At 56.8% G+C, this 10,990-nt stretch overlaps 1 protein-coding gene across 1 annotated transcript; it reads right to left on the bottom strand.

Moving 5' to 3' along the window:
* Nucleotides 1-452: 452 nt before the first annotated feature.
* PAX1 (paired box 1) lies at nucleotides 453-9,260 on the bottom strand. The gene is made up of 5 exons (XM_072735205.1): nucleotides 9,002-9,260; nucleotides 7,948-8,577; nucleotides 6,222-6,364; nucleotides 5,485-5,707; nucleotides 453-664 (listed from the first exon to the last, which is right to left on the bottom strand). Exons 1-5 carry the CDS (start codon nucleotides 9,258-9,260, stop codon nucleotides 573-575), a joined length of 1,347 nt encoding a protein of 448 aa, XP_072591306.1. The 3' UTR covers nucleotides 453-572.
* Nucleotides 9,261-10,990: the final 1,730 nt, after the last annotated feature.

Genomic DNA, 10,990 nt, shown 5'->3' with positions numbered 1-10,990 from the left:
AGGGAAGCAGTAGGAACGAAGAGAAACCGATTTCCGGGCTGTAAAAGACCCTCAAGAGAGAAGGGAGGTTAGGACCACAGGAAAGGGAGCACGGAGGCGCAGATGGGGGAGGAGAAAGGGAAGCAACGAAGACGGGAGAAAAATTCAGAGGACAAAAGGAAGGCAGGGGAACATGAAGAAGGAAAGGAAAGCAGGTTAGGAGGGAAGGAGGACGCAAAGACAGGAAGGACGCTAGGGAGAGAGAGCAAGGGAAGAAGAAGGGAAGGTGCCGAACAACCCTGGGAGAGGTAGGAAGGCACTTGCGGCTGGCGGGGCGCGGGAGGCCACGTCGGAGCAAGGATCCGGACGAGGGTGAAACAGTCTAAAGCCAAAGGTCAGAAAAGCCTAAAAACCCTGGCCCGTAAGGGAAGTGCGGCCGCCGGGCCGGTGGGCGGGTGGGCCGGTGGGCGGGTGGCCTGGGGCCGACGCGCTGGCCCAGCGGGCTGGCTCCGGGCACCTCCGCGGCTGTCCTGGGTCCCGCGCGCGCCGCTCCGTCGGCCGGTCCCGGGCTGGCGCTCGGGGAAGCGCTGCCCCTAGGAGCTCGAGGCCGGGATGGGCAGTCCGTGTAAGCTGCTGAGGCCATCCGGGGCCTTGCCGCCGGGGCTGGACGGCTTCCGATCGGCCACTGCGGGAGGAAGCACAAGGGTGTCGGGCCACTGGCTGGCGCGGCGCAGGGCGAGAGACCCGGAGGCCCGGACGTCCGCAAACGGGGTGACAGCGCGAGCACCTGGGGCGGACGCTCCGGGGGTTCAAGAAAGAAGCCGGGGCCGCTGGCCCAGGGCCCACGCGCCCGCTAGCGCCCGCCCGTCCGGATCCCTCGAGGGAGCCACTCGCGAGCACAGCGCTGGCGCTTTTGCCAAGGCCCCGGACCGACCGCAGCCGCAGCCGCAGCCGCAGCCGCAGCCGCAGCCGCAGCGCGCTGGTCTGCCCCGCACCGCCTCAGCAAAGGCAGCGAGAGGCGCCGCCTGCCCTACGACCGGGCGCCCCCGGGCGGGGAGGCTTCTCAGACCAAGACTGCAGGGAAGGAGGCAGGGAGACCCCCGCGCCCCTCCTCGCACCGCCGCCCAGTCTCCAGCCGCGCGCGGGCCCAGGGAGCTGCCAGCCCGTCGGGTCCACCGTCCCCCGCGGCTCGGCTCGGGACGCTCGCGGTGCGCAGGGGTAACCGAGCTGGAGGCGGGTCTCCGAGGCCGCCCCTGGTGGACTGCCCGCGGCGGCCCGACAGTCCAGCTGCGTCCGCCCTGCGGGCACAGCACGCCCCGGGGCCTGTCGCCTCCAGATTAAGTGACAGACCAGACGGCATTCTGCGCGTTGCTCTATGAGTTAGGGTTTGGGAAAGGGGCCCAAGATTTGCCTCTGGAAACCAGCAAAGTGACGCCACGAAGGCGCAACCTGTTTCTCCTTTCCCAGCCCCGGGCCGCTCAGCTCCTCCTGCAGGAAGTTCAAGTTGTTTATACCTAAAGGTGCCCATTTCAGCTTTCTTCTTTTCCCCTGCAACTCCTTCTTTAAAGGGGGTGCTCGAAGCGCTTCACTTTGGGATCAGGAGTAACTCTGGATTTTCTTGCCTTGCAGCTGCCCAGGCCAGGTGCAACTTGCGGTGGCTGCGGGGAGCCACGGGGGATACCCCTGATTGGAAACCTCTCTCTCTCTCACACACACACACACACACACACACACACACACACGGTTTCATAGGGGTTTTCAGGGGGTTCTAAAGACCTTTCCAGGGCCAAGTGACCACCACTCTGCTCTACCCCACCTCTCAGCTCTCTTTCCTAAACACAGTTGTGGCGGCTCAACCAACAAAGTCTTCTGACCCTTGCTTTCCACCCTGTACTCACTTCAAGGTGAGGACCTGTTTAGAAAACATCACAGGAGAAGGTTTCTCAGCTATGGGCCGCTTGCCTTAGATGCCACGGAGAAAATGAACTAGTATAATATAAACACTGCAGGGGCCAAGAGACAGATTCCACCCCACTCGACAGGGGAGACTCCTGCTGCTATGTTCTTAGCTCTGTCCACGGCAGACTCTCACCATAGGACCTCTCCTCCCCTCCTTTCCCACCCGCAGGGCCCCGGGGAAGCATGAGTGGCTATGTCGTGGGGGCTTCAGAGGCTTGAGCCCACATTAAGCCCCCTGCTAGCTCATTTCATCTTAGGGGGTGGGAGGGGAGACAAGGGAGGGTTTTCAAAATATTGAGACTGCGGTTGCAGGGTCACTGGGACCAAGGTTGGGGCAGATGGAGGTGGGGTCTAGGTAGGGGACTCCAGGCCAGGTCAAATGAAACCAAGAGGTGGTTGGATATCTCAGGCCAACACCTGCACCCTAATGCTCTCTGGCAAAGTCTGCTTTCAGGATCAATCCTTCAAGAACTAATCGCAAGCAGAGATGAGTGGACTGAAGCTTCAAGTTCAGTTTAACAAATATAAGCATATTTTCTTTGAGGAATATGCAATATCTTCTAGATTTGATATTCGAATGATACTCGAATCCATAGTTTTTCCAAAGCCCCTCTGGGAAGGATTTTAGAACCATGAGGTTTTGATGGTTTCTGAAAACACAGTGTGATTGTAAATACCAGTTGTCTTTCGGGAACCTCTAGTGAGGCCTGTCACCTGTCCAGAGGTGGGAAAGAGGGGTGTGGAGACAGTCCTGTGCTGGCTACAAGAAATCAGAAATCCGATGGATACTGAGATTCCAAGAATATCAGGTACCTTCCAAAAGTAGATGAGGTGGAGCTTTCCTTTTCTCTCAGGCCCCAAGAATCAAAGTTTCCTTTCACAGATGGAAAACATAAATCATATATTCTCATCTACAAGTTAGGTAGGGAGCCCAGCCTTGCTCCTCTTTACCAAGATAAAAACAATGAGCAGCAATGCAAAATTTGACATTTGATTCGGCTTTCCTCAGGGTAAGTTAATGTTCATTTGCACCTAGTTTGGAGGATGCACTGAAATAGATGGATGTGCAGATAGACAGGTAGATATAATAGCATATGTGTGTTGTGCATGTATGCACCAGATGATCAAAAGTATTTGCTTTGTTACTGAGCATTCATAATATTAAATTGCCTTCATTAGAAAATTTTTGTTACTGAAAAAATTCAGTAAATGTTATTCCTACTATTCTTAAAAACTGAACAGCAATTAATGATAGTAAATGGGATTAGTTAGGGTTAGACAATTTAAGAAAAGATTAGAAAAATATTAAAGGCAGTGATTCTTATTACTTTGTAATTTTTCAAAGACCAGTGGGTGGGGAGGGCTGGGGGAGGGGCAGGGGAGAGTCTTTAAAGTCCACTTTTCTGCCAGTGAGAAGGGTAATACTCCATGACCCAAATAGGCATGTAATTCTCATGATTTTTATGTTCCTGTCCAAACACTAACACTTGTATGCCAGCTTGAGAAATCATTTTTAGTAATGGACCTGATTTATTCGATGATCTTTTATCTAGATCTTTCAAGAACTGTAAGAGTCAGGAAACGAGCATTAATTTTTTATAACTAAGGTAGCTAATTATTGCTGTGGATCTTGAAAATGGGTGGGACGTTTCATAACAGGAAGCAAGTATACAGGTAAAACCTGAATGTCACAGCCATTAAATGGCCCTGTATTTCAGAAAGAAAGTATCTTCTAAAGAAAATCAACCATGAACAGATTCTCACCCCCTCAATTCACTAGAGTTAGTTTAGAATTCTGAACTGTGTGTTTTCCCTTCGGATTGTTACCTACACGTCATATTTTGTTTCTAATGTAGAGTCATGTCTCCAGATGAAGTGGCTGGGTTAGCAAGCAACCGCACTATTCTGGAGATAAAGAGCTTTCTGCAACCCCACACACACACCAGAGGGGGGTGGAAATCATTGCAATTTGTGGATATACTTTTCTAATTCAAATGACCTGCTTAGTTAAATGACTTGTGTAATGGAGAAAATTCCATTTCTAGTCCTAATTCAGCACATAACTTCTTTTAAGGAATCAGGCAGATTCAAGGCCCTGAGCAAAAGCACTCACCATGAGACACCACAATCTGTCCTGAAATGTAAAGCTTTAAGGAGTTCTAATTCTCAGTTTTTTAAATTTATGCCCCAAGATGTTTATGCTCTAGAAAAAATGAAGAGAAAAAAAAATTCCCTCCACTTGACTGTTATTTACTGATGGCATCTTAAGGGTTTCTCTCTCCCTGATCATGCTATTGCAGCTCACTGAAACTACATGGAAATAAAGTTTTTTGCCTGAATGTCACAAAGATGGAAGCCCCCGCCTGTCCCCTGACTAACATCCATCTTGGCAGATGTGAGGAAGATCAGGTGGTAAAAATCCTTTTGTAAATCTAAAACATCCTTCTTCCCCATACTGCCCTCCAGGTTGGTGCTGTCTCCTTCACTGCTGGGGCTGGGACCCCACCCCTGCCCCAAGGTGACTTTTCCTCTTCTATAGAGTTGTGGAAGTTGCCCATTTCTGGTGAAAAGAACCTACATGCAGGAAGGTTTGAAATTAGTAAATCCAGCCCTTGTTCGCCAATGAGGAAAATGAGATTCAAAAGCAGGTGAGCCTTTCCCAAGTTATAGGGGAAAAATAGAACCCTGAGGGCAATGTAGGAAGACGCCCCTCACACTGTTGACCATCAATGAAGTAAGTACCTAAAGTCTGTTACTGGACTTATCAGGGAAGGAGAAGAGGAAGGAGAACTTCCTGCTCCATTTCCCACAGAAAGAAGGACCCCCAATCACACAGAGTTCAAAGGTCTAGATTGGGGATACATGGTTGAAATGCTCTTTCCATTCCCAAAGCATATGGTTAAGCAAATGAATCAAAGACCAGGGACAGGAAGGAAGGAAGGAAGGAAGGAAGGAAGGAAGGAAGGAAGGAAGGAAGGAGAGAAGGAGAGGAACAGAGGAGAGGAGAGGAGAGGAGAGGAGAGGAGAGGAGAGGAGAGGAGAGGAGAGGAGAGGAGAGGAACAAAGGAGAAGAGAGAAAGGTACCCAGAAGAATCAGGTGTAGTCCACCATAGAAGGCAAAGCTCCGCAAGCTGAAGAAAGGTGAGCCTGGATGATGCTTCTGAACCCTTCTGCAGATGGAGAAACTGAGACCCAGAAAGGAGCAATGACTCGGTCAACGACACAAAACCAGGTTCAAACCTGGAGCTCTGTTTGCCAAACCGACCCTCTTCCTTCTCTCTCAGTACAAGTCAGGAGGGACAGTCCTACCGCCTCTCTCAAGCTCTGCCTGCCTTTCTAAGGACAGGGCATACACCTGTTATAAATCAATCTGCTTCAAGAAGCTAAAGGCTTAGGAAGGATTTATGCCCGGGACCCACTCCAGCCCTCCAGCTCTCCCCTCTCTGTCTCTCTCTCTGCCACCTTGTCCCGTGCTTACCCTCCTTCCTTGCACCCCTCCTCGCCCTAGGGCCATCCACCGACGCCCTCCGCACCCAGGCCCCTCACCTTCCCGGCTGGGATGCTTGAAGGTCATCGCTGCGGCCAGCTCCCCGCCGTGCACGGTGACGCCAGCCCCAGGGGGCGCGAGCGGGGGCGGCTGCGCGGGCGGCCACGGCGGGCCCGGGGCGAGGTAGCCGGCGGCCGGTGCGCTGTAGACGCCGTGCTGGTTGGAGGCCGGGTAGGCGCAGGCCGGCAGGAAGCCGCCCACCGCAGGGAGGCCGGAGGCGGACTGGAGGGACGGAGAGGGACAGACCATCAGCAGCAGGCAGTCCCGCCATCCTCTCGGGCGCGCGCAATCACTGAGCTAGGGAATCCTCGTTTCCCCCTGCGTCCGCTCAATTGTCCCCCACTCGCGGCCTGGCCTCTGACTCTCCCAGTCAGGACTCTGGCAAAGTGATTTCCAAGCAGATTGTTAGAGACAATAGTAAAAGGCGAGGGGGCTCGTGGTGTTCACCCACCCGGATTCAGACGAGGGGAGTCCTCTCCCTTCTGGGTTCTGGGTTCCAGCTTCTTTTTTTCTCTTAGAAACTATCTTGGCAAAAAGCAAGGAATTCCCTGGGCAGCCCCCCCCCCCCCCCCAGCTAGTGTGCTTGAGAAAAAGGGAGAAATAAGTATGTGGCGCTGACCCTGGCGGGCTGGGGTCCCTGCCCCGGGGGTCTTCTCTTCTCTTTCTCTCCCCGCACCGCCAACCGACCGCCCTGCGCCCGTTGGACACGGCCCTCCCCTGCCTCGCGGTCACTTACCTGAGTGTATTTAATATCGGCCTCCAAGGCCGGCTTCTCGAGCCCGTTCACGGCGGGCGCGGCCGGGAAGGCCGAGCGGTTCACCGCAGCCCAGTCTTCCATCTTGGGGGAGTAGGAGGCCCCTTCGCTCCCAGCCAGGGCCCCTGCGGGGACACGGGGTGAATTAGCGGGGCGCCCCAATCTGCGCTGGGCACGCGCGCGGTCCCCCGGCCCACACGTTTTCCACGCCAGCCTACAAACACTCCCTGGTACCCGCGCGGCCGCCGAGGGTCCTCGGGCGCTCCTGAGGTGCTCAAAGGCTCTGCGAGCGACGGGAGGCAGAGGGGTGGCGGGTACCGGGTTTCACTTTCACTCCCAGCGGGGCAGAGGGAAGAAAGTTCCCCGCTCCTCCCAACCTCAGACCCGCTTCCCGCGAAACAGCAAGACTCTGGTGGCAGGTGACCTGTGGGGCCAGGGCTAGGCGCACTCAGCCCAGCGGACTTTAACCTGTCTGGAGACTGTGCCCCCGAAAGTCCAAGTTCAAATCCACAGCAGGCTCATGGGAATTACATGGGTTTCTCAGTCTCAACAAGCGTATGGAAGGCCATGCAGAACTGCCTCTGGATACAGCCCAGATCTCCCAAAAGAGGCAACAACCCAGAGACCCCTGTGTGTCCCAGGCACAGATCTGCTCCTGGAGCGTGTGTGTGCATGGGTAACCAAGAGAAGACTCCAGATTTGAGTGCAGACCTGATGAGGTCGCCTCCCAGTCAACTGATTGCACCTTGGGAAGCTCTGGCCCAGCACTAGCCACAGCTCTGGCTTGAATCACCCAGAGAAACAAAGCTGTACCCGGCATCTGCCTTGGAGGCGCACCTTACTGCCACTGGAGCTAAGCATTCAGTTTCCTTCCAGCCGGCCCTCCTCTCTCTTGAGATAAGGTGAGTTTTGCTTCTTACCCCCATCCTGAGTCTGCTCATCTAAGATCCTGCAATTCCCTGGCTGGTTGTTGGGAGCAGGGGACACTGTGAAGAGACTGGGGACTCCATCCCAACCACGTAAGTTCCTTCTGAGCCTTAAATCAAGGCTACCCCAAACCTCCCTCCCACTCCCTCCCCTGCCTCCCAGCCCTGTGAAGAAAGAGGAACTGACAGGTTATAACTGCAAGGCAAAGGGCAAATCCTTGCAACTCCCCCCCCCCCCCCCCAGGATGGCTGGGAGATCCCTGGTCCAGGAGCTGCAGGGCTGCTGGGCCTGCTGGAGATGTAGGCCGCTCGTTAGGACCTGCCAGACAGCTCCCGTTTCCCTTTTACTCAAAAGACTCTTTGGGCCTGGAAGGAACAGAACCCTCTGGGGAATGCTGAGGGAACCCAGAGGATCAGGATCATAAGAAAAGGTCGCAGGATTGACTCTGTGGTTTGTTTGGCTTAGATCTGGTGATAGGGTTTTGCATACTTTTTGCAAGAATGAAAAAGCACAATTTCAGGCCTCCGATTTTGTGGTCAGCGATTGCTCTTCCATTTGGGAAATATTTTCCATATTTGTCATAAAATGTTCAAGATGTCAGAGGACTCCCACAGAAGGCCCAAGACCCTCAGTCTCCCTGGCCAGGCCTGAACCCTCCCTTGAGCCAAAACTGGTCCGAGGAAGATGTGACCCTCTACCCGCATGTCCACGCCCCCCCCCCCACCTCCAATCTCCATTTCTGCCCCTTCCAGGAACGCTACAGAGGGCCACCCAGACTGACCTGTTTGCTCCATAAACGTCCGAATGCCCAGGATGTTGCTGACCGAGTGCGCCGAGGGCCACGAACGGGGTATGCTGACGTGGCCTGCTGTGCCCGGGACCCCGTGGTGGCTGCCCATCTTGGCGCCCGTGGGCGACACAGGGCTGGGATAGGGGTACTGGTAGATGTGGTTGTAGGGCAGCGCGGGCTGCGGCGGCGGCTGCTTGCTCGCCTCGTAGGGCCCGGGCTGCGCCAGGCTGCCAATCTTATTGCGCAGGATTCGGCTGATGGAGCTCACGGAGGGCACGTTGTACTTGTCGCAGACGCCGTCGGCCAGCAGCCGGTCGCGGATCTCCCAGGCAAAAATGCCAGGGTCGCCCTGCTTGTAGTCCCGGATGTGCTTGACCACGTTGGGGGTCGTGACGCGGGGTTTGCTGCCTCCGATGGCTCCGGGCAGGATGGAGCCCGTCTCGTTGTAGCGCGCCAGGATCTTGCTCACGCAGCCGTGGGATACGCGAAGCTGCCGGCTGATGTCACAGGGTCGGATGCCCAGCTGCGCCAGCTCCACTATGCGCAAGCGGATGGCGTTGGGCAGGGGGCGGCCGTTGACGAACACGCCGCCCAGCTGGTTCACCTCGCCGTACGTCTGCTCTGCGGACGCGCCGGACGAGAGCAAGCAGGCGGGAGAGAGAACACCGGCGGGTTAGCCGAGCAGGGCGGCCGCACCGGCGCGCCCCGGAGGCGCTCGGCGGGCGGGTCCTCGGCGTCTCGCAGGGCGAGCAAACGGCCCGGGTCCGCGCGTGGGAGAGGGCGCCCGCGAAGGGGCCGCGGAGGGGGCGCCGCGCGCTTCAGCCCTGCGTGCCCGGGCTCGCTCTTGACGCGTCAAGTGGTACATCCCCTCCGACATCCCCTGGGGCGGCGCGCCGACCTCCCCCCTCCCCAACCCCGGATGGCTGGGGGCGTGCGGAGGACGCGCCGGGTCCGGGACCCGGGACCAGGAGGGAGGAAAGGGAGGCGCCGGGACCCAACCCGCCTCTTCGGCTCACCCGCGACCCGCTTGCCGCCCGCCCCTTACCCATAGCGTGCGGGCCGGCCAGCTGCCTGGCGCCGAGGCGGCCGGGGCTGGGCCCGGCGCAGTCCGGGAGAGCTCGGGCGCCGCCGCCGCGGGAGAGGCATAGAGGGAGGGCGCGCGCGAGCCGAGAGCCGCGGCGGCCGGGCCGCGGGCTGGAAACTCGCGGTGCGCCGCCGCCGAGCGCGCAGCCGCCCTCCCCCGCCGCCGGGCGCTCCCAGGACACTCTCCACGCCCGCGACCCCAGGCCTAGAGTGAACTTCATCCGATTGGGAGAAATTCGTCTGACCGGGAGGCTGCAGCGTGCGGAGATCAATTTGACGTGTCCTCCACGTCAATCTCGGCAGTCACGCCGGAGACGCGCGAGTTGGCAGCTCATTGGTTCCCGTCACTGCATCCGGCGCCCCCCTCCCAGGCCTGAAACTCTACCCCCTCCTCTTGTCCTCCTCCCCCCTCGGCCTCCTCCGCAACCCATCCCCCCCCCCTACACACACACACACACACACACACACACACACACACACACACACATCCTAACCCCAGCGGGACCTGGGACCTTCCACTCTCCTGGCTCCCCTTGAAGCCCCTATGCCTCCGGTTTTGAGAATGATGGGGTAGTCGTAACAAATTGATGAGTGTTTATTAGTGCTACTATTAGTACTAGTACTAGTTTTGCTTTTAGTTTTATTACTACTTGCACCAACATTACCGCTAACATACCAGTGGGTAAAAGTTGGTCATAGCAAGGTCATTAGTGTATAGCTGCCTCTACGGCCCCTCTCCTGACAGGGCACGGAGAGAGTGGTGCCAGTAACCCAGCTCCCGTCATGGCTGTGCTGTGGTGAGTGTTCAGCGTGGTGCCTGGTGCTTGTCCGGGAGAGCTATTTGGGGTTGAACAGACTCCTGAGTGTCTCATTTCCAGAGGACACCCCAAACCAGATTTCAGGGAAATTTTTATAATACTTAACTGCCACCCACTCCATTGGGACAGTAGTGTGATTTTAGTGATGTAAAAAGGGCACATTCTAGATTCTGTCTGTCTGCGGACACGTCCACCCACTGGAACTCATTTCTGATAGGTGGCACAGGACACCAGTCAGAAAGTAATTGTGGGCTGCTGCTCCCAGGAACAGAGATCCTTCATTCTCAGACCCCAGGCTTGTCCTGGTGGCCTGGCCTATGGGAGGTCACACACCACAGCTTCCACTCTAGGCCTAAAAGACAGTTCCTTTCCATCAGGCCAGAAAGCCCACATCCTTTTCCACCGGGGCGGCCTAGCCTCATCTTCCACCCAGCGCCTGTGGCTTCCGGGGGTCTTGTTAAGTCAGGAATGGTCCTTTCCCCTTTATTTGTGTGAGGGTTGGCACAACCCTGAACTCTTTGGCCTTAGCATTGCCTGTCAACACTTCTCCATTTCTAATTGAGTCAACACCCGATTTTGGACTTCCCAGCTTGTGTCGCCAACCATGATCGTCCCAGAGGGAGTCAGGCAGTGGGGTCCAAGAGACAGCAGGTGGAGGGAGAAAGCTCCCGATTTTGCACGGAGCTGACAAAAGGAGGCTGAGATGTAGGAGTTCCGAGCTGGGGGGTCAATAAGCACCAAGGGCATTGGCGGAACTAGCAGGAGCAGGAAGGGGGCACCTACGAGGGAGTGCTCAGTTCTCAGGATTCCCCAGGTCTCCTCCGGAGGCAAGAAGCGTCCCCGGTCCTGCGTCCCCGAAGAGTCTAGAACTTGGGAGCCGGCGGAGAGCTGCATACTGCGCCCACTCGGCGCCGCTGCGGGAGCCGCTGCGGGAGCCACAGATGCACCCGACCAGCGCAGCCCGGGGAGTAGCGGCGATCCTCTTATCCTCCGCTACCGGGCCAGAGAGCATCCAATCGCTCCTAATCGACCTGTGGAAATGTGTCCGGAAAGCCTGCGCCCTATACCCTGGCCTCTCCGGACAGAGAGCGAGGGGCTCGGCAGGGCTGGGGCAGGGGCCCAGGCAAGAGTCA

Source organism: Vulpes vulpes, chromosome 14 (genome assembly GCF_048418805.1).
Source record: "Vulpes vulpes isolate BD-2025 chromosome 14, VulVul3, whole genome shotgun sequence".
In the NCBI taxonomy this organism is placed as follows: Eukaryota; Metazoa; Chordata; class Mammalia; order Carnivora; family Canidae; genus Vulpes; species Vulpes vulpes.
The sequence above is the reverse complement of the archived record's forward strand: the minus strand, read 5'-3'. Positions and strand labels throughout refer to the sequence as shown.